General features: G+C 51.6%; 10 protein-coding genes across 10 annotated transcripts; 4 read left to right on the top strand and 6 right to left on the bottom strand.

Moving 5' to 3' along the window:
* Positions 1 to 483: 483 nt before the first annotated feature.
* Positions 484 to 997, bottom strand: BKA67DRAFT_379219 (uncharacterized protein). The gene is made up of 2 exons (XM_046096532.1): positions 632 to 997; positions 484 to 561 (listed from the first exon to the last, which is right to left on the bottom strand). The coding sequence occupies exon 1, from the start codon at positions 864 to 866 to the stop codon at positions 642 to 644; it is 225 nt and encodes a 74-aa protein (XP_045955513.1). The 5' UTR covers positions 867 to 997; the 3' UTR covers positions 484 to 561; positions 632 to 641.
* Positions 998 to 2,162: 1,165 nt separating this feature from the next.
* Positions 2,163 to 4,577, top strand: BKA67DRAFT_379255 (RNA polymerase III transcription factor IIIC subunit-domain-containing protein). The gene is made up of 2 exons (XM_046096534.1): positions 2,163 to 2,583; positions 2,639 to 4,577. The coding sequence occupies exons 1-2, from the start codon at positions 2,413 to 2,415 to the stop codon at positions 4,478 to 4,480; spliced, it is 2,013 nt and encodes a 670-aa protein (XP_045955512.1). The 5' UTR covers positions 2,163 to 2,412; the 3' UTR covers positions 4,481 to 4,577.
* A 339-nt stretch (positions 4,578 to 4,916) lies between these two features.
* On the bottom strand, positions 4,917 to 6,818 carry BKA67DRAFT_379167 (uncharacterized protein). Its single transcript, XM_046096531.1, has 2 exons — positions 6,540 to 6,818; positions 4,917 to 6,464 (listed from the first exon to the last, which is right to left on the bottom strand). Exons 1-2 carry the CDS (start codon positions 6,687 to 6,689, stop codon positions 4,935 to 4,937), a joined length of 1,680 nt encoding a protein of 559 aa, XP_045955511.1. The 5' UTR covers positions 6,690 to 6,818; the 3' UTR covers positions 4,917 to 4,934.
* A 794-nt stretch (positions 6,819 to 7,612) lies between these two features.
* BKA67DRAFT_539006 (uncharacterized protein) lies at positions 7,613 to 8,176 on the top strand (the record flags this gene model as incomplete). Its single annotated transcript, XM_046100565.1, has 3 exons — positions 7,613 to 7,615; positions 7,695 to 7,830; positions 7,983 to 8,176. The coding sequence occupies 3 exons, from the start codon at positions 7,613 to 7,615 to the stop codon at positions 8,174 to 8,176; spliced, it is 333 nt and encodes a 110-aa protein (XP_045955510.1).
* A 394-nt stretch (positions 8,177 to 8,570) lies between these two features.
* BKA67DRAFT_661932 (small acidic protein family-domain-containing protein) lies at positions 8,571 to 10,071 on the bottom strand (the record flags this gene model as incomplete). Its single annotated transcript, XM_046107911.1, has 3 exons — positions 8,571 to 9,548; positions 9,612 to 9,916; positions 9,999 to 10,071. 3 exons carry the CDS (start codon positions 10,069 to 10,071, stop codon positions 8,571 to 8,573), a joined length of 1,356 nt encoding a protein of 451 aa, XP_045955509.1.
* A 3,134-nt stretch (positions 10,072 to 13,205) lies between these two features.
* BKA67DRAFT_539004 (uncharacterized protein) lies at positions 13,206 to 14,104 on the bottom strand (the record flags this gene model as incomplete). Its single annotated transcript, XM_046100564.1, has 2 exons — positions 13,206 to 13,654; positions 13,729 to 14,104. The coding sequence occupies 2 exons, from the start codon at positions 14,102 to 14,104 to the stop codon at positions 13,206 to 13,208; spliced, it is 825 nt and encodes a 274-aa protein (XP_045955508.1).
* A 3,302-nt stretch (positions 14,105 to 17,406) lies between these two features.
* On the bottom strand, positions 17,407 to 18,265 carry BKA67DRAFT_576524 (uncharacterized protein). The gene has a single exon (XM_046103575.1). The coding sequence runs from the start codon at positions 18,088 to 18,090 to the stop codon at positions 17,620 to 17,622; it is 471 nt and encodes a 156-aa protein (XP_045955507.1). The 5' UTR covers positions 18,091 to 18,265; the 3' UTR covers positions 17,407 to 17,619.
* A 658-nt stretch (positions 18,266 to 18,923) lies between these two features.
* Positions 18,924 to 19,442, bottom strand: BKA67DRAFT_539003 (uncharacterized protein; the record flags this gene model as incomplete). The annotated part of the gene is made up of 1 exon (XM_046100563.1): positions 18,924 to 19,442. The coding sequence occupies one exon, from the start codon at positions 19,440 to 19,442 to the stop codon at positions 18,924 to 18,926; it is 519 nt and encodes a 172-aa protein (XP_045955506.1).
* Positions 19,443 to 22,184: 2,742 nt separating this feature from the next.
* BKA67DRAFT_594320 (alpha/beta hydrolase fold-3 domain-containing protein) lies at positions 22,185 to 23,340 on the top strand (the record flags this gene model as incomplete). Its single annotated transcript, XM_046105041.1, has 3 exons — positions 22,185 to 22,685; positions 22,751 to 22,936; positions 22,981 to 23,340. The coding sequence occupies 3 exons, from the start codon at positions 22,185 to 22,187 to the stop codon at positions 23,338 to 23,340; spliced, it is 1,047 nt and encodes a 348-aa protein (XP_045955505.1).
* A 1,161-nt stretch (positions 23,341 to 24,501) lies between these two features.
* Positions 24,502 to 26,061, top strand: BKA67DRAFT_661928 (uncharacterized protein; the record flags this gene model as incomplete). Its single annotated transcript, XM_046107910.1, has 3 exons — positions 24,502 to 24,656; positions 24,729 to 25,908; positions 25,999 to 26,061. The coding sequence occupies 3 exons, from the start codon at positions 24,502 to 24,504 to the stop codon at positions 26,059 to 26,061; spliced, it is 1,398 nt and encodes a 465-aa protein (XP_045955504.1).
* Between the last annotated feature and the right edge of the window lie 185 nt (positions 26,062 to 26,246).

Here is a 26,246-nt window from a genome sequence, read left to right as displayed (position 1 = left end):
AGCCTTGATGCTTTGAGCTGGGATTCAAACTCTCGTCGCCGATAAGAAGCTCCTGCGTGCGGTCAAGTTCATGGAACTGTACGGGAGGTGCTCTGCAAACGGTGAGTCTACAGGGGGTGCAATCGTGGTTCAACGCAATCGAAGAAGTAAAACCCAGGATGTCCCCACGGTCAAGGTCAAGGTTGAGGTTGAAGTTCAAGTTGAGGTTGAGGTTCAGGTTGAGGTTCAGGTTCAGGTTCAGGTGCAAGGAGGCGGGCAAAGGACGGCAGTGGGGGTCTTCCGTCGCGAAAGCCAGATCGGGAACCAGAACCAGCAAGCTCAGCTTAGCTTTCGGGGGGTCGAGCCGATTGTCAGGCGACGGGGGAGATGTGTGGGCGGTCGATGATGGTAGTTGAATTGTGACGAGGGAGCACTTGACGGGGGCGCGACGTTGAATTGGGCAATGTTTTCAGTCTTGGTCGTGATGGTAGGTGGTGTCGTCGAGGAGGTGGAGAAGTGGATATTCACCCAAGGTTAGCCGGGAGCAAGAGCAGCGTCGTTGGGGATGCTTGTGCCGCCTCTCTTTCTCTGCTGTCAGCTGCTGTCTGCTTCTGCTTCTACTTGCGCTTGCGCTTGGGGACGGCGTACTCACCCTAGGTCACCTAACTGCATGTAACGTACGGAGTTATGAACTGGACGGTGACGGCCCGCAGATCATCCAGGGGATTGGGAGTTGGACCCTGCGCCGCAGACAGGGAATAGCTCACGAGCTTGGGGGATTGTTCTTCGCTGCTTGCTTGCTTGCTTGCTCCAGATTCCTTGAAGAAGACAAAAGTCAAGTCTCTGCGTAATTTACTAGAAGAAACAAACAACATGTATACATGCATACATGCGTACAACTATTGGAGGTTTCCGGTCTGGTTGACATCCAGTGTTCAAGGCACAGAACATCTCAGCACCGCAAATACCTTAGTTAGCTAATCTAGCAGAGCTTTAGTGCTGGTTGTGCTGCGCTGCGCTGTGCTGTGCTGTAGGTCAGCTCTCAAGGTTTGTCAAGCGCCGCCAGCCCTCGAAATTGCAGTGTTATGCGGGGCCCTGTCTTGGGGATCTTGTTAGCAGATGACTACGTGAAGCCTTGAAACTAGCACTACAGTGAATGAAATAAGGTCAGCTTTGAGTCCGTTGCGGGACCCCAAACGTCACGCACCACTAAAAATACCGGCGGACCAGTCCCTGTACTGTACAGCTTGTACGGTAGAACGGAGCGATTCTGAACTGCTTGCTGTAGCAGTCATAGATTCTTGCAATTGCGGCAAGTAATGTCGACACTGGTAACCTAGGTTAGGATATTATGCTCCGAGCCGCGCTAAAAATCCTCACATGAGCCCTTTTGGTGCCTGGTGCTTGGTGCTTGGTGCTTGGTGAACGTAAAAGTGCTTAAAAGCAGGTAGGTTGCCAACAGTTGCCCAGGTATCCCTCCCTATTCATGCACCTGCCATAATGAACAAACGCCCCGAAGCACAACAATCGATTGTTTTAAATCGAGTCTAAAAATTTCAAGGCTGTACACATTACCTAGGAGTCAGTTTCGGCAGGCGAGTTAAGGTATTCACGTATGTAAGAGAAAGCAAGGCGGTCACCAGCAGCTGCCAGTGTCGCATGCATCATGCATCATTGACTGCACACTGTCACAATCGCCCAGAGATGGTTCTGTAGCATAACAACAAAATGGCGTCTTTTCAGGATTTACATACATCGTAACATACTGCAGATCAAACTAGGAAAAAGGTATGCAAAGTTGCTCTGCTGTAATACGGAAGAAGTGTTTGTTTGGTTTGACAGGTCAAGTTTGAACACAGCTCTTGGCCAATGCTGCCAGGTGTCCGCCACTTGTGTCACTTCTACTAACCTTAGGTTACGTCTATCAGACATGATTGATTGGCTCTTCGCTAATGTGTATGTAATGCCACTCTGATCTCAATCAGATCTACTCCACAGTGGAAGACGCTCTCTTCAAGGCTCTACATTGCAAAAGATTGTATGCCTGAACACTGGATCTAATTTGGATAGGAAGAGGCGCCAGGAACTACCATGATAGGAGCAAGTGGTGTAGTTGACCTTGCGGCCTGATTTTCTTTCGCCCACACGTGCGTCTAAGCACCGCTTGAGTCCCGACCAGCGACAACTTGGAACAAGTATTTGGCACCTCACGGGCTGCCACGCTATTACTTGCCAAGGTATGTGCCCAAACCGCATCATACACCACGATTGCTGAACTTGACAAAGGTATTATGCTCAACATGCCCAAGTAAGCCACTAGCACTTGGCGACTGAGCAACTTGATCACCTGATTGCCTCAACTTGACCTCAACTGCATATATCAAGACCACCCCTGACCAAACATTGCATTTGAAGTTCATCAAAACCGTCACAATGCTCGGACTCAAGGACCTTTTCCCCAAACAGGGTCCGAAGCAGAACCCAAACGCTGCTCCGTACTTTGAGGCGCCACCCTACAACATCATCGCGGTCGAGCATCCGTGTATCGTCAAGGATGTCGACAACGCCATGAAGACGTTCGGGAGAGAACCCAACTTTCAACGAGTAAGTTGTGGCACGTTCTGTTACCCGCTCGAACTGTGATATTGACCGTTCGCAGCTTCTGGGCGAGGACACTGGAAGGCTTGCTCTCCCCTTATGGTTCAGGCCTGATGTACCTACCACCAAGCCGATCATGTCGCACAACGCCGCGTCCAACAATGTAGTACTCAAGATCACGGTGCCCAGGCGGACCGGGCGAAAAAGAAAGCGCGGCAGCAACGAGCCCTTTGCCGGCGACATCATCCCGCCTACTGACGATGAGCCCACAGAACGCGTCTCCTCGACCGGCCGTGAGGACCATCCTAAGCTCATCCTTCGCAAGCTGCAAGACACCGCCGGGAGGTACCAAGCCGAGGCCGTCGGTCTCGTGCGCGATACTCACCGCTACCACAGTCTAGCCGACTTCCAGTTCTCCTCGAGCGAGATGCCCTACCTCACCAAAGTGAAGGAGCACTTCCTATCCATGAAGGTGGACAAGCTGCGGGAGCTCAGGTTCGACCCCAACCTGTACCCGGCCAAGGGCCAGGAGATCATCCCGCCGCCGTTCTACACCGACCGGGTGGTGCCATTCAACTACTTCTACGAGCAGAACCCGTACGTGCGCATGGATGGCGTGGACGAGCACGGCAAGGCCATCATGGTCAACGTGCAGGGCCGGCTCGCCAAGACCTACGGCCACTACATCGAGTACAACACGTACCCGGTGCCGGACCGGCCGGCCAAGAACCTGGCCAACTCGAAGCAGGTGCCCCAGGACCTGCTGGACCGCATGCGCGCGGCGCTGGAGGAGCGGCCAATCTGGACGCGGCGGGCGCTCATAGCGCGGGTCTCGCCGTACTACTCGGAGAACTCGCTCAAGATCGCCGTGCAGCTCGTCGGGTACCAGTTCAAGGGTGGGCCCTGGCGCGACGCCGTGATCAAGTACGGGGTGGACCCGCGGCCGGACCCGTCGCTGCGCGTCTACCAGACGCTCGCCTTCAAGCTCGAGCAGCTGCCCAAGGACAGCACGGTCAAGAACGGCGTCGTCCGCAAGATCACCACCGAGGAGTCCAAGTCCTCCTACCTCTGGGACGGCACCCAGTACTGCACCAACGGCAAGTTCTGGCAGATCTGCGACATCACGGACCCGACGCTCATCAAGATGATCGCCGAGGCGCCCCTGCGCGACGAGTGCGACATCGCCACCGACGGCTGGTGGCACGGCGGCACCTGGGCCAAGATCAAGGCCTTCATGAAGGCCAAGATGATCGCGATCCGGGCCGGCCGGCTGGGCGACGACGGCGACCTGGTGCCCAAGAAGAGGGGCTTTCTCTACGACTCGGACATACTGCAGAAGCTGGGCCGGTACGCCGACATCCAGCCGCAGAACACGCGGGGTCTCGTCAACACCGTCAGCCTGCTCTACGGCATGGAGGACGTCTCCGGGCTCGAGGGCCTCCGGTACCGGCACCGGCCGCTCAAGCAGTTCAACGACCCCCTGGCCGCCATGGGCTTCCGCGGCCAGAGGGGCCGCAAGAGGAGGGAGATGCCGCTCGACCCTGATGCGCCGCCGCAGCCTGATGGGGACGACGACGACAGCCGGCCGGCTGCTGGCAAGAGTCAGGGGGGAGAGGAGGAAGAAGAAGAAGAAGAAGAAGAGGGAGAAGAAGGGGAAGACGTGGAAGGAGACGATATCGCGGCAGCTGGACAAAATGCCCCAAGAGGGCCGGGCCAGTTCCCCGACGATGCATGGGCGCATATACTGGATAGCGACCTGGAGGATGGGGCCGGAGGCGACAGCGACGGCGACGGCGGCGAGGACGATGATATGGACGAGAGCATGCTGATGCCGGACGAGGACGAAGGAGGAGAAGAGGGCGATGCCGATGCTGATCCTGACGGTGGAGGTGGGCTCGACTAGTGATTCAGGCACTCCTACCATCAAGTGCGGCTGCTGACAAAGTTGTGTGATATATTGGGTTGTAGTTTTACTTCAGGCTTCTCAAGGCCAGACGCGACTGTGGGAGTTGCGTTTGTGAATGCGGTATTTGAAATATAAACCGATACCTTTGGTACGGGGCTGGTCTTACAAGCACTGTGCTGTCTGGTGGTAGTATGCGTACAAGTCAATTTTTAACAAGTCTCGTCACAAGATTGTACCAGTTCATCCCGGTTGGAAGTCACCTCGAGATGTCACTGACTTTATCCACAGCCTCCTGCAGTGACGCATACGGCTGATTTGGGTATCGAGTAAAATTTCGTATATTTCGATGTAGGCAGGCTTCTTCTCCATTTTACACGACTGAGATCCTCCAGCGATTGATCGCGAAACCTACATAGACGTAACATTTCTTGGAGTATACAATACCAACATATCACCACCCGCCGCGGCTCCCCCTGTATCCACCTCGGCCACCACGATGATCTCCCCGCCCGCCGTAAGGACCGTGCGGTCGCTGTCCACCCTGATTGAAGCCTTGATGGCCATTAAATGGCGTTACCGGTGGCGCCCGAGAGAGTGGTGCGCCCCAGCCCGTCGCAACCGGAGGCATAGGTAGTCCCTGGCCGGGTATCCAGTTTAATCCCGCCGTCGGTGGAAGAGGGGGCGGGGGCGGCCAAGGACCTTGCCAATTAGGCGGCGGCGGTGGTGGAGTAACGCCGAATGGGAACGTCGTGCCCGGCGGCATGTTTGGTAACGGAGGCGGAGGAGCGGGAGCTGAATAGTTTTGATGACGATGGCCGTTGTCTGGCTGAGTGTAAGTATGGGACGGGGGCGGCTGAGGCGGCGGAGGGCTGTAGTCGCGCGAGCGAGAACGAGAACCAGAGCGTGAAGGTGGATAGCGCCCATCCCTACGCGGAGATGTTGACCGCGATCTAGTGTATGAGCGTCGGCGGCTTCGGTCCCTGCTGTAGCTCCGCCGGCGGCTTCTGCTCTTGCTCCGGCTTGTACTCGGGCTCCGTGAGTCCGACATGCGCCTTCTCTTGAACGCTGGGGGGGAAGGGCTGCGGCTCAAACTTGGCGACTGTGAGCGTGATGTACTTCGACCACGTCCATCAACTTGATGCCCATTTCCCTTCTTGCGGCGCTGTTTCATCTTGTCGCAAAAGCTTCGCGACCATCCATAGTATGTCTCGCCACCAGTCACGTCTCCTGTGCTCTCGTTGACAGTGACTCGTTGCCCGAGCATGTCCAGATCTTCCCCTGAATTCTCACCAAGACAGTAATCTTTTGCATAGATGCGGTCGACATCTGCAAGCAAGCTCTGGACAGCTTCAACCAAGCTCTTGTCGGCAGGTCCCGGCATGAACTGCAGAGGCTTGATCATGGAGGGATTCATGGGCCTGGACGAGTTGGGCTCGATGACAGGTAGCCAGTTGGCAGCAGGGAGATCATACCAAGGGGCATTGGCATCTCCGTGCATAGACGGCATGATGTAGGGGGCATCTTTGGACAGTTTCGCACCCGCAGCAGCACCTTCAGTAGTCCCATCGGCAGCGGAGACGGAATCAGACGTGGGCGCATCTCGGATTGTATCTTGTAGCTTGGTAATGACCGCGCTCGAGAAGCATTTGTGCTCGTCCCAGATGTTGACAAGGTCTGATATCTTCTTTGCATGCTTGGGGGCATTCGCGAATGCTGCAGCGCTTTGAAGCAAGGCTGGCAGAGATGACTCTAGCTGGGAAGCAAAGCTGTCCTCCCCGCGTCGAACGCAAGTGTGGTAGAGCACGTCGTTCAGGACATGCAGGATGTGCAGGCGTTTTCGTTTGGCAGAAGGCTCACGCGCCTGCCTGCTAGCTGCGATGTCGGTGTTGAAGGAGTTTGCCAGAGCTGTCAGGTACTTTGCCAGGGCTGCAGTCCGGGGCGAGGAGTGCACTATGCGGTTCAGGATCCATTGCTTGCTTTTCTATTGCGAATGATGGATTTTAGTTTGTCGCCCAGAAGCACCGAAAACAAAAATGGTCAAGATTGTTTCTCAAACCTGAACGTTGGCTGGAGAGCACCGCAGAAGGGTCGCGTCAAGCTGGGCGAGGAACTCATCGATCTCGATGCGCGGGCACGAGACGGGGTCGGGGCGGAGGAGGACTGCTGAGAAGGAGACCTTGGCTATCGCAAGTTGCGGCGATGCCATGTTGGGTGGAATTATGAGAGCATGCGCAAGAAAAAGTCTGATGGAGTTGGGGGGGTTGTGGAGGTCCTGAGGGTGAGGATTCAACTGCGAGTGAATTCCGAAATCTAAACAGAGTACATTGAGGTCGGTTTACTTCGGGACGGGAAGCGAATAGTCGAGGCTCCGTTGAAGTGTGTCCATCACCTACAACAACTAAGCGTCTAAGCGGTTAAGCATCTAAGCGTCTAACCTTGCTGTAAGCTTTTCGTGGCTGGTAAGTTACCACTGTGGGGTAAAATAAAAACAGGCCTTATGTGTTGCTACTGCATGTATTGTAGGTACAGTATGTAGGTACATGTATGAATTTACACAGTTGCTTCTTCCGGAAATCTGCAAGATCGGCCTCCGGGCAGGCCTCGCCGCCGGTACTGTAACCCACCACACCCCTCCCCCTAAGTTCAGAGGGCAATTCGGGGGACAAGCTGAACCCCCTGTCATGCCAATGGTCCCCCCCTTGCTCCGAGTCCAAAGGTCCAAATCCAAATTGCCAGCGAGACCCTTCAATTAGTTACTTAACCTTAGGTTAGTCTAGGCCAATTGCGCGCGTCGTGTCCGGGCCAGATTTCATTAATCAATCTCCAACTCGAGCAGGAGACAAGACAATTTTTGGCAACTTGTCCACTGGCAAACTGTCCCCTTCTGCTTGTTCACTTTCTTCCCTACGGTAATAATCCTCGAAGACCTGCGAAGACGCTGGAAATATTTTGTGAGGAGCCATATAAACTCGACTACGCCGGAAGCCGCAGAATCATTTACACACATTCCGAAAGCTCTTCCCCGTTCCATCTCCCCTTAAAGCCGAAACCTCCATCTTCGACTTATATATACATACATGATACATACGGATTCTATATCACCGCATCCCATACACACAAACATTCACAATGGTACGGCCCAGTTCGTTACTTTTTCCCCCTTGCTGCCACCCGCTGTGGAATTGGTTACTGACATCCTCCCGCTTCCCAGGCCCAAACACCTCAGCAACGCCGCGCCAACGAGAAGTTCGCCAAGGACCAGAACGCCCGCCGCGGCAAGTCCGAGGCTGAGAGGCAGGTGCGAACAAAGCAGGTCCAGAAGGCCCCTATTTCCCCCCTCTGGCTCGGTAAGTTCAATCGCCTTCTCCTTTGCTTCCCCCGTCTCCCCCTTTCGCCATGTCCTTCTCCTCGTCCGGGGGGCGCTTCGGCTGATAGGAACCATCTCGCAGTCCTCCTTGGTTTTGTTGTATTCGGCGGCGTTTTCTTCGAGGTCCTGCAGCGCGTTTTCTGGCGATAGACCGGCGACCGGGAGAACGAGGAAGAGAGGGAAGAGAGAAAGACACTATATACAATATGTTGGGCGTGCAGCCACCAAAAAAAAGGAACCCCCCAGACAACCACGGCCTGGTAGAAGGGGAGCAGCAGAAGAAGGCAAATGTGCGCCCAGCAGCCCTGCGGAAAGGGGCTCGGTAGTGCAACGTCGAGCCACGGCTAGCTGCACCGCAGCATGATACCTCCTAGCTCGACAGCATTTTTCTTGTTTGTACAGTACCAGATCGAGCACGAATAGGTTATGCTCTATATGGGGGCGCTCTGCCGCTTATCAAAAAGAATTTCAATAAAAAAAGAACAGAGGCATGGGCAGATCTAAGCAGCCTCAAATCACGGATAATCAAACAAAGTATTTACAGATCAGCGTGAGGAGACAAAGTACGGCGGTCAAGGCATTGACAGGTTTGGGATCAAAACATGTAAAAGCAAGTCAATTTCATGGTATCGCAGCTTTTTCCCGGTTTGCCGTCCTTGAAAACGCCAATGGCTCCCTAAATAATGCAGTCTGTACAGCAGCTATGTACGCCGCCCCGGATCAAGCACCGAGACCTCGCTTGCCGCCGAGCTCCTTTTTCTTCATGCCCTGCTGGAATTGGCGTTCCAGATCATCTTGCATGCTGTAGATGTCTTGTCGCGATGTGCTGTGAGAAGTGCCTGAAGCAGCGGCACTGGCGTTGCCGGCCTTCTTGGCACCCAGAAGTCTCATAAACTTGTCCTGTCGCGCAGAACCGCCACCTAGAGCCGAGGCGTTCCAGTTCTCCGCAGCGTCGGTCTTCTCTTCCTCGACGTTGCTGGCCTCCTGGGCAAGAGGTTCCTCGCCATCAGTCGACTTCTTGGACTTCTTGTTCTTCTTCTTCTGTTTCCTCTCCTTGGATACGTCGTCTACGTCTTCCGGTGCGGGAGCTTCAGCCTCTCGCTTGCGCTTCTTGTCAGCCTTGGTCTTCTTGTCGGTGTCTACCTCTGCCGCATCTTCGTCGTCTTCGTTGTCGTCAGATTTCGATTTCTTGGACTTCTTGCTCTTCTTCTTCTTCTTGTCGTCAACCTCCTCGATGATTGCCTCCTCTGCGTTCTCGGTAGTCTCAAGGGTTTTGTCGCTAGCCGGCTCGTCTGGCTTTGACTTTTTCGACTTCTTTGCCTTCTTTTTCTTCTCCTTGGTCTCCTCGACCTCGGCGATCTCAATCACGGGCTCATCTTGCGTAGCCTCGATGGTAACTGTCTCGGTGACCTCGACCACGGGCTCATCGGCAGGCCGAATGGGGGCTCCATCGTCAGACGAATCGGAGCTGGAGTCGGGGTCGGAGTCGGAATCGGAAGATGAGGACGAAGACGAGGACGAGTCGCTGTCTGATGCTTCGCGATCGACATTGGTCATGGCGACATCTTTAACGGCGCCCTGAGCGGGCTGCGCCGAGGTGGCAGCCGAGTTGCTCCCCTCGAGGGCAATGTAATTGTCGTTCTCGGGAGTGTCAGCCATGAGCTCATCGAGCTGCTGCTGGCTGTCGGCTGCAGCCTTCTGCAAGCGAATTGTCAGTAATCGTACCACGGATTGGGCAGGCCTTTGCCGTGGGCTGCTCACCTCTCTCTGTGTCTTCAAGACGTTGTAGCGAGCTCTGGCCAGTTGAGCCTCCTTCATCATCTTGCGGGCCTGGGTCTCGAGTCTCTCTGCGCGATCGAGCATCTTCCTGAAACGCCTCTCCTCCTTGTGCGGCTTGGTGATCTGCTTCTTGAGCTTCTCGTCTGCCTTGCGTTCCTCGGTCCACTTGGTGGCGCGCTTGGTGTTCTGCTTGCGCTCTCGCTTTGCAGCGGCCTTAAGCGACCGCTTCTCCTTGCGTTCCTCGGCTCGCTTGGCGCGGTGCTCGAGCATGCGCAGGCGCTTGGCCTCTGCAATGATGGGTTTTGCGTCAGCATGCGGCTCGTCACATTTGCGCTTCGGGGACAATTGCTAGGCAAAAGCGCAACTCACCTTTTCGCTGGGCATCTTCTGCCAGCTTGACAGGATCAATCTTGATCCAGGTGTCCTGCTTGTCACCATCCATTGCGTCGAATTTACACAAGATCGTCCGTGGTGCTTTGTCTGTGGACAGGTCAAGTTCCGAATCGATGTGGGGTTGGGGAATCATTTATTTTTCTGCGACTGGGACTGGGACTGGGACTTCCGAGCTCCCTCCCCCCAGGCGGCAGAATTCTGGGAAATTTTGGCGGTGAACGAAAAAGTAGCCCCAATGCGCGTTCGCGTTCAGGGGTCCTCTTTTCTTCCGTTAACGCCTTGGGTATAGTGACTGCTATCCATATGATCCGTAATACCTGGTACAATGTTGTCTGTGTCACGGTCATGAGCGTTGTGTCGCAAATCCGGATTTGTTCCTCTCATCCTTGGCTTACCGTAAGACATGTCCGCGCAGGTCAGAAACTCTTGTGAGGTGCGTTGTAATTGTGTAATCAGGTCAAGACAAACGACATCTATGCTACATATATACAAGTACTCGCAGCGGCCACTCAAAGCTTGAGTTCATTTCCAATTCCGATCCCCTCGAGGATCCGGAGACCCTCCTTTCCCTTCCGCGCGGCAATATCACGGCTGCTTTGCCGCCTGGGTTATAGATATCCATCCATGGCCTGCTAGTCCGAGCCGGGCCATGATAATAGTATCCCTTATCAGAGGCTGCCAATGTAACATCTCTAACGATTGATTCAAGCTCCTGAAGCGAGCAAGACTCTCAGCGCCCGGGAATCAGGTAGCATATGGCTAGACTAACTAGACTAGTTTAGTAACTAACTTGCTACACACAAACCGAGGCCCAACGGAATTTCTCAAGAGTATGCATTCATTGAATGCCACCTAAAATAGAGACATGCTTTGATACTTGGTTTCTATCGTAAAGTCCTTCGAAATTTGGACAATGTCGCGAGCCTTATATCCGCACTTCTCTCCTACAAGCATATCTACTCGTTGAGAGGCACCCGATTATTCGATATGAGATTTCACGTCGACAAATCACTAAGGTTACTCCTATATTGTCGAATGCGATAGCCGTAGAGGCATCACGCTTGTTGGCTTCACTCATAGCGCCCCCCATCCAAAACTTACCGCTCACTACAACCAGCTGACACAGCTTGAAAGTCGACCGCAGATCATCCCCTGTTCGCTCGTACTCAATATGGTAGACCATGATTCCCAGTTTCTAAGGCTAGTCGTTCTCGCAATTGTAGCTTCTACAGAGGTCGCTGCTCATGATGTTGATTTCGGGGAGTTCTCAGTCGACTCGGGCATGGACACAATGCGTGGCTACTCATGATTTATTTTATGCCGTGCAAGTAGTCACAGTTTAACAGTGCTGACGCTGTCTCGGCGGATCGACTTCATATATCAAGTTGTGAACGGGAAGTCATACGATGAAAGAGGGCGCTCTTGGATATCCAGTCGTAGATTTGATCAAGCCTTGTCCAAATCCACTTCTCTCTCGTATTCAGGGTTGCCAGTCAGTTCAGCGACATGATGCCCTAATGAGACTGCCAAAAGGATATTTTTGATCCGTAGTATATATGATGCATACACTGGTCGAGCTCTCAGGGGACTATAATAAAAAAGGTCAGAAAACCCACTAGGTTAGCAACACAACTGGCCCCACAAAAAGCAGCTGTGGACACCTTCGTCAGTGAGCTGCGGCCTCTAAGACTACCGCTGTAAAACTCATTTCAACAAAGGCAAATGTCCTACGAATTACGGATTGCGGATCAGGGAGTACGGAGTGCTAGGAACCCTTACCTTACCCGCAGATCCGGCTATGACGAGGATCTCTCGGTTCCTACCGGGGATTACCGTCAAGGAAATCGCTTACTCGCCAATCCCAACCTCCCTTCAGTCCCGTAGCTCTGGTTTTCCTTCTCCAGTTTTTTCCTCCCGTCTCACAACCGCAAGCGCTATAATCATAATCTGCTTAACCTCTCATCTCGAACCCCCACCAACACTCCCCTAAGAGTAGTACGCACAGTAGTACTGAGGAAAGAGTCATATTGATCTGCAAGTCCCGCGCATCACACTTCCTGCAGCTATCAGCCCTGCATCCATACATCTAAAGGGGCAGGGACAAGAATGCAGGTAAGCCACATAGAACCCGTGTTCACGGTTTTTCCCACCTAGTCTAGATTATGACGCATTCTTCTTCTTCGGCATGGCGCCCCTCATGGCCCACGTCGACGCCACCTTGCAACTACAGTATGCACATGCGAATGGCAGCCTGCTCCCCCCTTCCTGAGACGCGCATTGGCCTTGGATTTGTAGGCAACAACAGCACAACCGTTCCTGTTGTTTTCGCTTGTCCCAGACAAACAAAAGTCAACGGTGGAGCCGAAGCAAAAAGATGTCTACCGTGCTAAGGGACACGTACCCCCCTTTGTTTCGTAATCTGATCGTTTACTGGGGCTCTTGCTTCCCCAGCTTAGGGCTTAGTCTAGCATGTAATCAACGGTCCTGGCTCGTCAAGGGCACCCTTGGCCGAGTCTGGTTGTAATTCAAAGTCACTAGGCATACTTCCTCGGCCAATGCAAGCCCCTTGCATTGGTCACATATCACGGACAAGCTTCAAAAGATACGTGGCATAAGAGTGGTCGTATTCTAAGTCTATCTCAGCCGTCTGCCTAACTGGCGGGCACCGCTGGTTCTATCCCAAGCCCCTCGAAAGTGTACGCGCGTATGTCGAGGTGTAGACATGGCGAAGGCAGAGAGCTTCGCAGTAGGTGGTTGAACAACAAGAAAGAAAGACACAAAAATACTCCAGGCAACAATTCCTCCACGAAACCAGAAGAGATGGGGGTATCCTAGCGCTATAACCATAGAGCCTCCTATTTTAAGAACTCCCAAGTAGAACCAACCCAAAGAAGTAATACTACAATCTTGAAAACCCAATCGCAACGTGTAAGCCCATCATACCCGTTTGCCGTAAATTCCATCCGTACGCCAGCCAAAAGCGGGAGAAGGGAGATTGGTCTTAAGAAGCCCAAGAAAAATCTAGAAATAACACAGAATAGAAAGAATGAAGAAAGGGCTTGTGAGATGAACAACCCGTCTATCCCAAAAATAGAAAAGTCGTACCATGAACATTCATAAACCATAAAGCAAACAGATGTGCACCCAAGACTTCGCACATCATGTGTTAAAGATCAGGCCAGCTCAGAGCGAGCCGTCGTAATCCGTGTTGTAGTAATACGCGCCGTCATCGAAAAAGTCGGCGCCGGCACCGCTGCTATTATCATGACTGCCGTAGCTGTGCTGGTAGGAGGGCGAGCCGATCGCCATGGTCTGCTGCGCGACGTACGCACCCGCAGTCGTGTAGTTGCCCCCTGCGTACACGTCGTCATTGTTGTTGCTGTCGTCGTTGTCGCCGCCGGCATTGAGCATGTTGTTGTAATCCTGGCCGTGCCGTCTGCCGCTGCCGCTGCCCCCGCCGCCCCGAGACACTACGTGCCGCATGCTGATGGAGCCCCAGGGCAGACCCGAGCACTCGTCATCGCCCTGGGGTAGCTCGTCCCACGCCACGGGCACCGTGTAGCTGCTGCCGGCAAGCTCCTGGTTGCGGGCGTCGCGCTCGGCCTGCTCTCTGGACTCCTTGGCCTTCTCGCCTGTTTTCCCAAGCCGGGTTAGTCTGCACTGCGCTGGGAGTAGAAATGTGGAGAGGGAAGCAGGAAATGCATACGGAATTTCCGTTGAGCGAGACGATTCTGGATACGTCTTCTCTCCTCTGGCTCGGTGACGTCTGTCCAGTTATCTGATTTTGATGACCTGGACTTGGACGACGAAGATGATGGGTGCTTCTTGGAGCTTGAGCTGTGGCTCTTGGATGGCGATGTCATGTCGACGTCCTCTTCAGGATCCGACTCGACAGTGACCCGATGCCGCTTAGAATGTTTTGATGAATGGGAAGACGAAGCGTTCGGTGTGGTAGAGGAGAGGTTTTTAGAACTTGAGGACTTGTGTCGTCGCTCTGGTATTGCTTCAATGTCTACACTGGCTCTATGGACTGTCTCTCGAGATGACGGTTTCTCTGACACGTTTCTCCGAGACGAACTCATGAGTCTTATAGACAATGTTACAAAGTCCTAGATAAACCCTAGCTCATATATGGATGCAAGAGCTGAAACAGACGGATACACTGTCCGTCGAGTGAAGTTTCCTCTGAGGTTTGGGGTCCAAATCTCAACAAAACAGACTGGGGGTGTGACTAGGAGGTGTGTATAGTTGACGATACAAGGTGTTATACAGGTACCAAGCAGACTGGGATCGAGGAGAAGGCTTTTTTTTGTCAATACGTGTTGAGGGTGGTGGCGAAGTGATGATAGTCCTAGCCTAGGAAGTACTCCTCAGCATTTATATGATTTCAAAACACTACTCAATATCCAAAAGGACCTCCTCGATGCGTTGCGGCATATCTGTAATGCATCCAAGAAGCAGAATGGGTCATAAAACGGGTCCCATGACTGGAAATAAGAGATATGATGAAAGACCCCAGAGATGGAATACTGCTTTCATGGCTGGCAATACAGTCTGGTATAGTTTTGTCGCCGCTCACCTTAGGTAAGAACCCGCAAGGCATCCTCCAATAAACATGGCTGCCTTAGCTCAACTTGGTAGTATGCCACGAAAACGGTCGGGATGTCTTGGCGGAACTTTCGAAGGATCCCTAACGTTAGCTTGCAGATGACGCCCCGGCAAGCGAACACCAAAGATTCCCAAATACCTGATTGCTTCGGAAAACCCCTGCCGCTCACGTTCATCCTACTGCAAATGATCGGTGACCTAAGTTCAGGTTCCACACCGGGTGGGAGGAACCGGCTCGTGGTATTAGACTGGGGTGTGGCAGTACTCCCGCAAAGCCACTTGGCTGAATACTATCGAATCCGAGATAAACGAGAGACAAGACCTAGGCTACAATGGGAAAATCCAATGACCAATAGGAAAAGGAAAGACAAAAATAAGAACGTCCTCTCCTTCGATCGTGTCCACAATTGTATTTCCGTAGAATGATTGATCAATTCAATGCCCTCAATTGGCAAAAGAATACTGCACTGCCATGCACTGCAGGGTGTTGAGGGATGGCGGAAGCTGTGCCGTCTGGTTCAGATGACCAAGTGTTGAAATTGGCTGTCGTAAAGACGGCAATGATTCGGGTGGCCAGCCCAGAGTCCCCTGACCGTTCAGGCAGTTGAGCACTTAAACTGCTAGCGGGATTTGTTATTCCATGCAGTGGTTCGCTACAGGGCGACTCATTTCCCTCACATGACCTCGAATGAATCACAGTCTGAACGTAATTCAGGGTTACGCGCTCCTGAATCTACCGACTCAGGCTTTTCAGATGAAACGCTTTGGCTATGGGGTTACTGTGAGCGATAAAGTTGCGCCGCATTGACTTCGCTTTTGTTTGTTTGTTGATGACCATGATGACTTGGTTACGATACCTGACCTGCAGCAGTGGGGCTTCTGTGTGTAATTTCGGGTACACTGCTGACCGGCAGGGTCACTGTCGTTCAGCTCACTGCTTTGCCTGTTCACGACTTCGACGATGACGGGTGGGATTCGTGGACACGCCCCGCAGGATTCCGAGGTTTTCCCATAATTCGAGTTGCACGTCTGTCTCGAGTTGCAACATGGGACAAATGGACGTCGGTGGTCTTTCCAAGACATATTTCGACATCGGACTTCATGTTGTGTAACGCACAAACACACATGTATTCCCAGAATAGCGGTTCAGGCTAGAGTTTAAGCTCATCCTATAAATGGAACCCCGCTAGGGAAGCATGTTGGAGCTATGGAGGGGTAGCTTTTATGGAGTCCAAAGAGAACCTCCCGCCGGTGCAGTCTTGTATGACTGTTGGCCTTTTCGCCGAGCGGATGGGAGATGATGTGACGGCAGTCGCTTTGTCCACATTGTAACGTCACCTTGACCTGGGCTGGTGTCATCTATTCTCTTAGGTACTCGATAAGCAGCTGAACTTGTCAGACATGGGCACACCATTAGCTTGTTCGAAGCCCAGAGTCTGAGGGAAGAAGTCGTTCATATGCGATGCCCTTACTGGCTCGTAACACCCCATGCTACTTAGTCGTTGCTTTTAGAGTCACTCTGACAGGTCATCGGTAAGTGGGCGATGTTCTCGAAGCCTTGGTGATCCTTGTTTCTGGGGTTACGGTCTGGCTAATATGACTTCTAGTACCTGATGAGCGCATCACACATGAAGTCTTTTTTTTTCCCCTGCGTAGAAGCAGGACTATGGCCTAAATTGGTAACTTTTTGTTGCTCATATATCGCAAGAAATAAATTCGTGGTGAAAGCTCATGTCCTGTGTATTCACGATGCTACACCACCATGATGACAGGCAACGGCTGCCGAGGCACAAAACGTGTACTGCAGGCGTATACTGTTATGTGCAGCTTTGTCCAGATTGCGGCAATACTGGTACCACGAAAAGGTTGAAGACCGCAAGTAATTCTCGAAGGATTTCTGCGATTTCGAACTCATGGCATATTGTGTGTCATCAGCCCTATGCCACAGGACATGGTCACACTTGATGCAGTGCTGCCAGATCCTTCCTGGATGTGAGGCTGAGTCTGCCTTTATTGAAAAGAGGCTCGCTACAATTGGCTGTTTGACGTTTACTTGTCTGTTGAGTCCCCCAGTCTACAGAGCCGTTTCAGGGTTGTTCATTTAGATTGTTCACCTCCGCGGCAGCATCCATGACGGTTGACATCAATGTCTCTCCTTGACGTTCAGCTTTCCCATTGAAGAATGGTGGCTTACTTTTAAGACTTGGCAATTGGGAACAGCAGATGATATTCTGCTAAGAGAGCAACAGTAACCGGGTAACAAACATCAATAAATTAGCACCTACGTACTGCACTTGTGAGTGTCGTGTTAATGCTTCTTACAATTGGAGAAATGATTTAACCAAGTTTGTCATGGAAACGCTAAGGGTACTGTAGAAAATTGAAGCAGCTACAGGATAATGCAGTGGTTCTAAGATGACTCCAAGGGTCCGATGATTTCATAAGCAAAATCAGCAGCGCCTAGTCGTCGATATGCGAGTTACGACTTCACAATACGGAAGTTCCGGTGGTCTGGATGAACCAGGGGTGTCCCGGTTACTGGGAACTTTTGACCCTGGATCTACTGGGTACAGTAACCGAATATCGCGTGCCTACATGTCTCTCCTGGGCGCCCGGTAGAGCAGCCACGCGACGACAGAACTGGTCGAGATTCCTATGTACAGAAATGCCATGGGACCTAATCTTGCCCCGCGAAGGCAGTAAAAGCGCTCCGCGCTTGTTGATGATCTCCATTGTGAAGCACAGGTGGTCAAGAATACAGTTACGATTTTTGGCAAAGGCCTTGAAGAGGCAATATGTGCAGTGAGTTGCGATACTATTGTTCTCAGGTACCTGCTTTGCTGCTTAAGCTATAAGTGGCTCGGTTCAGTACTCCATTTAGGTTGGCGTGGTACTACTTGCTGTTGAAGCTGGATCACTGCCTGATCTTGAAGTCGTCCCCGAGGAAGCTATGGTCATCGTTGTATCCGCTGGATATTCTGCACCGTAATCAACACTTTGCATGCGCAATGATCTGATTGATCCAATCTCGTTCGCTCTGACCAGGTCCAGTCCACCACTGTGGGCACCAAGAGGAAACGATCGAGATTGTTTCGCTTTTAGCACTCCAGAAAGAACCTGCTAAGCTGCTGTAAGAAGAGTAATTAGCGAGAACATCAGATCTTACAGCGATAGCGAAACCGCAATAAGCCTTCGACTCGGTGACAGAGCAGAGTAGCTCGTTCGATTCCTGTGGCTGTGGCCAGACAAGGTCCGAGTAGCATTTCTCTGCAAGGCACAAAGGCAGTCCGGAGACCACTAGTGGGCGTGAAAGCATAAAAATATCTGTGTCATGTTCTCCGTGACGCATTGCCACGGATCTGGTGAGGTTGCGCTGCTTAAACTCGGCTGGATCTCTGGACATATGCGTCACTCGCGGCATGTGCATTACATGCATCGTCGCTGCGTTACCGGTGATCATGAGGATTACGAGCCAGCCGATTATTTCCTTTGTATTCGTACTGGTAATGTGGAGAGATTTTGTTGGATGTCAGCAACTGAAGAAAGAGATGGCACAGGACACCCTGTAACCGAATGATGAGCATCGCGAAATGCTAAACAATCTCATTTGTGGTTTTGTTGGGCAGCACGACAAGTCAGAAAAAGATATTTCAAAGCAACGGTTCATACTGTGACAAATGCAATAATTGTTCTACCCAATCCTCGTATAAGTATATGCAACCTGTGGAACTAATACAAGGGCGTGCTTAACAATCTCAACCATCGTGGATTAGTAGACGGGTCACTTGATACCATAGATCTGCGTAATGTACCAAGAGATCGAATAAAGTTCTAGACACAAACCTAAAAGGCACGTGAAATCTGAAATTCTCCGTACGTAGGGATTTGACATTTCGCCAAGTCGTATGCCTTCCAAACCAGATTGTATGTCCTTGCATAGAGCGAGTCTTCGATTTGATTGGCCTAGAAAACGCTGATGGTCATGGCGCCGCAACAGCCAAGACCTTATAATCAATCCACTTGGCCTGCTGCTTTCAAACGTTCAGTCTGCCTCTGTCTTCTTTTCTGTCCATCTTCGTGTGTTTCTATTTACATTGCAGTCGGCCATTTCTTGCCTTTCTGCCACAACCCCATAACCAAATGCCCGAACTTGACCAGATTACTTAGTTGCGCGGCGCCTGCCCTATTGCACTTCGAGACTCTAATGAATTCCTCACCCAGCTGGATTTCAATCCAATCCTCGACGCTGGTCATTCATGGGGGTATCCGTCAATCAAAATCAAAATCCCAACATCAGGTCTTAGACTTCCTACCCGCACTATTTTGCCGCTCCTGTAATTGGGAAAATAGTGGCAATTGTAATAGTTCCGCTGGAACGCTATCATAAGCTGCCCGGGCGAACTCTGCAAACTCCCACGGGTACAGCTTGAACACAAAAACATCGCCGTGTGCCGATAAGGGTTGGGTAAGCTCCGGCGGAAAGGTTTCATTTCGCGGCAGGTAGTCGCACGCGAACGAAAAGATAACCAGATATAGGCCATTGCACCACGGCTGGAACGGGTCCCCAAGCTCTACCCTCCGAACTTCACGGTCCCTCCATGCCTCTGGGGCTTTCCAAAACGCACGCAGGTCGGGCACGTGATTCAGGTCTATGCCAGGCCCAGAACTGACGGGCATCGTCGCGACCTTCACAAGATGAGGGGCAGAACCGTCGGCCGGAAATCTGGCGCCGATGACTGTGACAGAAAATGGTTCTGAATACTCATGATGCAGTCTGGAGCTGATGGAAGTCGAGGAGTTGTTTGCGCCCATGGCGAAGGCGTCACAGCTAATTCGGGGAATATGTTGCCGTTCTAATTTTGAGATAATCCTGTGGAATAAATAGATGTACAACAGGATCAACCACGGATGTATACCGGCCAAGGCTTTTGTTTTGAGCCAATGTTCATCCTTGGTGGCAGGCAACAGCACAGTATGTGAGTCAGCTTCTGCAGGATTGTTATTGGACAGCATTTAACAGCGCTGTTTGGACACCTGCGGGGGATGCCGTATTGCAGCAAGAATGACATTTTGGTCAATGCAGAGGCTCAAGTTGCGACTGAGTAGTTGTTTCCTTTGCTAGACCTGTTAATGGTCAAAGTCTTGCGAGTGATTTGCTATACGCAGGAATGCCTGGCTAGCAGAGTCCTATGATGGCGCTTCTCGCTTGCAACCAATAGACCCACCCTGGATGATGTCGGACTGCAAACAAAATTTCCAACCTGCCGTATGGGCAACCCGATACGTTCTCTATAATCACCTGTCTCATAAAGGTTGATGCGACATGAGTCAATTCGATAAGTTTCCACTTAAGGACAAATATGTGCAAATCCCTCTTATATCTCACACGGCCATGTCCACATGATTATCTACAGCTGTATATTGTTCTTAATCCGCACGAAATTTTCACTCTAGAATTCAAGTTTTGGACTTGGCTTGATTCAGGTCTTATATTGAATTATTTATTGTGATGCTAAGTTTTTGATGGTCTAGTTCACTTTCCGGGTCGAGTCTTTCAAAAGAGCCTCGACACTGATTAACACGCATGAGTTTCTGACTTGAGGTCTCCACTATTGTCTAGAAATCATGTCCAGATGTAGATCGTCGGTGGTATGCCACGGTCCCTTTGCTACTTTCGAAGAGGTTACCGTACCGAACTTTCTTGTAGACTGGCACAAGTGTTGGGAGACAGGCGCCGATGATTACAACATAGATTTCAACCATGGTCGCAATTCAAGAGGAAACATATACTCCTGTTTTAGCCATTGTCTTATGCTTTCGTGTCGTGGGTATATGTTAAGAGGGTCAGAGAAAGTAAAATAATTTGCTTACTTGTAACGTTGGTGGCGCACGACTTGCAAAGCATGAGCAAGGAAATAAAGCGAACGAAGCTAGCCACAACTACTCTGTGGAACATTGTCAGTGTGCCATTCAGGTGAGCTAGTAGTGACACTGCATCACCTTATACGCCGCATTGTGCAAACACTGCGCAGATGTCACACTTTTTTCTTCTTAAAATTTTTTTTCCGCGTTGTGATATGAGCTTCAGTACTTCTCGAATAGGAAGAACCACGGTCAAAGCGTCGATTGGGCAATTTGCGATCGAGTTAGTTTATAAAAGCCTTCATCGTTTAAGGAGGATGGCCAAAAATGATATACACCAAATTGGAATATCACATCTGAGCACATATTTGCAGGTCTTCATCGGAAGAATGGATCTGTTCAACAATACCACTGGTATTAATAAATTTAAGCAGCCTAGAATCATTCAGTTGCCAGGCTCAAGCGGAGAACTATCCAGACAACGCTGGAAACGAAGCGTCCTTTCGGAGCTATGCAGGTTTCCTGATCTGATGTCTGCAATGCCCCATATCAAAAACTCGCGATTGGTTCAGGAACAGGTCACTTCACAACGACTCAGAACTAACCGCTGATATTGATTTTTATCCTGAAGCGATCTGCTTTAGATTTCCATAGTTCCCACTAACTCGCAGTCATCTTCTCTCCCTTCACAGTAGTTTGATGGTCTTGAAGATCCTTGCGGCGAAAGTGGCACCTGTCCCACTAATGTGATATGATAATGGCGGTGGGGCTTTGACCATATTAAGAGATACTTACGCCCCCAACCATGGCAAAAACGATCAGGTGGCTTGTACTGAGGAACTGGTAGTACGCAAGTACTAACGCGTAAATACTTATTACCTAGTTCAACTCCGGCCGGGATCAAATCCCCGGAGGAAATCAATCACTGAACGGCCGTTGTCTGTCACGACACAAGCCTAATGTATCCTGAGGTATAGTTGTGGCAGTGTATTTGGATCGCGCTCACACTCGTCTCCGCCTGCGTGCCGAATCATACTCCACTTCGCAGGAATAATCTACTTCGCTTTAGGGACTTGTTGCAAGTACAGTATTAGTATTTAGCGAGGCATTTATAACCCTGCAGTATGGGGTTGAAGATATGAACCTGATCTGGTGGAGCCCTGGGACGAGAAGAGAACAATCCATTTCTCGTAGACTCTCACATCACAGGCATAAATCCTCCATACTATATTCCTATATGCTATTGCCGACGTCTTGCACTCGATTCACTGTAGCACAATTGGTGGGGGGTATGAGTAGCGTTCAACATTATTCGAGATGATACCAGTGAATGCCCACTGGCTTCAAAATCTGCAAATTTCCATCCCCACCACTTGCTTCAGTTTTGGTGGATCAATATGCCGGTTAGCATATCCGCCTCCATATACAGTGGACTTATCGCCAGGTTACTGGACCTAAATGCCTCTTCTGCTGTGGGTGTTCAACTATCTTATCATCAAGCATAATATGTCTCGGCAATGTAGTGACATTCGCGTGCGCTCTCTCAGGGAGTTTGTCGCATACAACGTCCTTTGTACGGACCAACGTATAAGTAATATACGGATACATAGCTCTTCAGGCATCTGAACCAAATGTCGCAGACTAGGCCTGTGCAGCTTCTTTCATCTACTTCTACGGCCGGTATCTTCTAAGATGTCACGGCCTGCTGAATATCCTTGGTTGTCCTACCAACCTATAAGACTTTTCTATACCTTGTCACGGTTTGGTCTCATCATTGCCCACCTACCCTACTGGACTTTAGTTTCTCTCATCCCAGCCTGTCGGCCGATTAGATCATGGACATTCCGCCAGGCCTATATGAACTCCTTGGGCGAAGCCTTGACGTACGTCTTGTCTCGGGTTAGGATCCTTGAGGATCTCTCTTTCGAGGCGGGCAGCAAGGGCGACCGCTGGCAAGTACTCGAACCATTCGAGGAACACTTTTATACTGGCCCTCTGAATTCACCTAATATTCAACCGGCTAAAGTAGGCGGGACGTGGTACCCGAGCAAACCCGCGACCGAGGATTTGAAAGGTTGCCTGCAAAGCATCATCGTCCACATCCACGGTGGTGCTTTTGTCATGGGCAACGGGCGTACGGCTCATAGCGGCTTCTTGGCAAGGACTCTTGTCGAGCACGCCCAGGCCGACGCCGTGTTCTGCCTCCAATATCGTCTTCTGCATACAACGACACGAACCCTTTCCCCGCCGCTCTGCAGGACACATTAACGAGCTATCTCTACATGGTCCGTGACCTGGGTATCTCGCCAAATCGTATCGTCTTAAGCGGCGACAGCGCCGGTGCCAACCTCGCAATCGCATTGTTGCGCTATATCGAGGAGTTCGGATCCGAGCTTGGGCTTTCAGAAGCTCGACCCAGCTGCGCTGTTTCGATATCGCCATGGGTTGATCCTCTCGCCGCCCTCGACCAGACTCCGTCTACATGCAGTCGCCCCATTGGAAGACCGACTACTTGCCGGTATTATTTCTTCGACGGGGGGCTACGACATATGGTGGAAAGAGACTGAAAGAAGATCCTCATGCTACAGCCATAGGCAACCCCTACAAAACGTCTGTCCCCATATTCGTTGGGATGGGCCAGGGAGGGGTCCTTCAAGATGAAGGAGCACGATGGGCTCGAGAGATGCAGGCAATCGACGGAAATCATACACAAGTGGAGTACGAAGAGAACGCCACGCATGACACGTTGCTAATGGGGGCAATGCTTGCTTGGGAAGAAAGCGCCCAAAAAGTGGCTACGAATATCGGACAGTTTATCGGGAAGCATCAGAGCGGCCTAAATATTTGAACTTACAATCCGGTCTTTTGGAGATTGGCGAAACTTGTCAGTATCTACACGGTTCAACTTTACTCCCCGGTCGTTGTTGGAGATATGTATAGATTTCCATGTCCATAATAGACAAGATATTGGTCGAATAATCATGATTAGGCATACTGTAACTTGCTAAAAGAACAAGAGAAAAAGAATAAAAACAGGTAAAAAATTATTATTAGACCTTCCAAAGAGCTTTTGATCAGCCGAATGGCCACATACGAAATTGGAGAAGACAGAGTTTAGCGATGGCACCACCCACTACACCATGACCTAGTCTATCCAGAGCACACCTCATGCGCAAGTGGGATGTTATTAAAGCCGTGAAAATTTAGTTTTTCCTAGTTGGTCGAACATTGGAGATCGTACACGTGTTTTATCAGTATTGTACGAATACTATAACAGGAGTTGTCGGCTACACTTTCCCGACTTCCGGAGTGACCTTACTCTCACCTCATATGGCAGTGGCAACTTGGAAGCTAAGTTAAGTGTCCGAGGCCACTGGTCCTGTGCGTTCGCATCGTACGGCATCTGTGATTCCAAATGGCCAGGTTTCTTCAATCTATTATGACCAGATAGGAACTAAAAGAGACACTGCTTATTCATCACGGAGAACTCGGTTCTTCGCTCGCGGTCCAAACAGACGCGATAATAAAGTTATTGGTGAGCAAAATCTGGGGTAAGTGCCTAGTGATGGAGCCAGTGACATCAATATGAGTTAGCTAATTCGTCAAACTAACTGCAGCCCCGACCATGTCTCGTCGAAATGACTGCATATGTAAACATGTGCAACCTCTTGGCACTTTGGAATCATTGAAAAGCGAGCGCTACAAGACACAGTTCATCCGTGATAGGGTAGCTAACCTCACAGGGTTATACGGCTTTAACATGGCCTATTTGTAATCCTCCCACTGATTGGAAGGCTCTCCGATGCAAGCCGTTCACAGTTAAATACAGTTGCAACAATCTAACTTACACTATACCTTCAGCCCGGCTTATAAGAACTGCTGTGAAACCGTCGCAGAGCTTCGATTTGATGTCCATGCAATGAGACAAATGAATCTAACAAGAGGCGCTCTACGACTTTTGCAGAGCCCATTGTTTGTGACAAATACCACCAGCAGAACCCTGAGCACCATGGCGACTCCATATGCCATCAAGATCGCACCAGACAACACCGGACTCTGGCATTTTAGTCAGAGCGAAGATGTAGCCAACAAAGCCACCGAGTTGCTGCAGAAGGATATTGAGAAGCACCATGTCTTCTTCAACCGAGATGGTTTTCACAATCAGTAAGCCACGGCAGGAGCAAAGCCGAATCTTGAATCTTCTACACTGTGCTCGCCCGTTAACACCCACATCAGCATAAGCCATCAAATCCTAGCCCTCTACGGCACGGGCGCCTCAGCCGAGGACCTGGCCAGGGGCTACAAGGAGAACGAGTCGTACCAGCGGCCGGCGCTGAAGGCGCACTCGCAGGCGCTGATCGAGGAGCTGCGCGATTGGGACAGGGCCAAGCAGAAGCTGGGCAAGGAGCAGTACTACACGGACTGGCTGCACTTCTTCCAGCACGAGACGGAGCACCTAGGGTCCTGGCAGAAGGTGCTAGCCGAGTACATGTTCAAGCCCGGCGGCGACCCGCGCAGCGAGGACATGCTGGTCCGCATGTTCGCCGGGTTCATGCACCCTCTCATCCAGCTCATGTACGGCGTGGAGTGGGACCAGCCGGCCATGGTAGCCATGGCGCTCGCCCAGGCCTGCGTGCACTCAGACCAGTTCCGGGACTTCATGCTCGAGGCCGAGGCGCGCAGCGGCGACGAGTCGTCGACGGCAGATAAGACTCCCATGCCGCGCATCAAAGATCTCCTCGACGCCGCGGCCGGCGACTCGGCCCTGCGCGGCTCGCCCCGCCTGGACGACGGCAACAAGATCCGAGACGGCGTGATCGCGCGTGCCAGGGACCAGGCACTCAAGTACACGTCGCAGGTCCGGGTCTCAGCCGCGGAGCTCGAGGAGCGCACAGCCGAGATGTACAACACGGCCATCTACATGGCGTCGGGGGCGGCGGTGCACTCTGACCCAGCAACGGGGGTCGCCAAGGACCCCAAGTACGACTTCTTCCTCATGCACCACGTCAACGTGTGCCCCATCTTCGTGACGCTCAACCGGCAGGACTGGATCCCGGCCGAGCTCAAGACGCGGCTCCTGGAGTGGAAGATCCGCCTGGACCTGCTGCAGTACGCCGCGCGCGGGTCGCCCGACCTCGACCTGGCGAAGATCGCCAACTACAAACCCAAGGCCCCGAACCCGGGTCCGCCGGCCGAACTGCTGCCGCGCATGCACGCCTTCGTGGACGACGGGCACGCCATCAAGCTGTTCCGGGCCGTGGGCGTGGGAAAGGAGGTCAGCCGGCCGTACGAGGGGCGGGACTGGATGCCGATCCGGGGGGATTCGTGGAACCAGGTTGCGCACATGGTCGTGGACTCGGTGGAGGCGCCGGGGCCGACGTGGGTGAGGAACGCCGGGTTCGACGAGGCTTGGAAGGTGAGTTCTCCCCCCTCTGGTGAGGAGATCCGTGGAACCCTATCACAGTGGGTGCGAAATGATGAGAAACTAACCTTTTTGCGACCATAGGAGGTTCATAACCGCAAGGATGGAAACAATGAATCGGAACGCCAGGGGCCTCTGTACGAGTAAGTGCTTTTTGGGTTGTGAAGAAAATGGTGTGTGTGGCGCTGAGAAAAGCAGGACGAAACTTTAAATAAAGTGTACGAACATGTGTGCAATAGTGCCTGTAGGCCAGGATTACAAATATACATACCTTGTGCTTTTATTGTTATAACATTTGCTTCCGATTTTTATATAGTTGTTATCATGCCTTT

The sequence above is a fragment of the Truncatella angustata genome, assembly GCF_020726525.1.
Source record: "Truncatella angustata strain MPI-SDFR-AT-0073 chromosome Unknown BKA67scaffold_7, whole genome shotgun sequence".
Classification (NCBI taxonomy): Eukaryota; Fungi; Ascomycota; class Sordariomycetes; order Amphisphaeriales; family Sporocadaceae; genus Truncatella; species Truncatella angustata.
The sequence above is the reverse complement of the archived record's forward strand: the minus strand, read 5'-3'. Positions and strand labels throughout refer to the sequence as shown.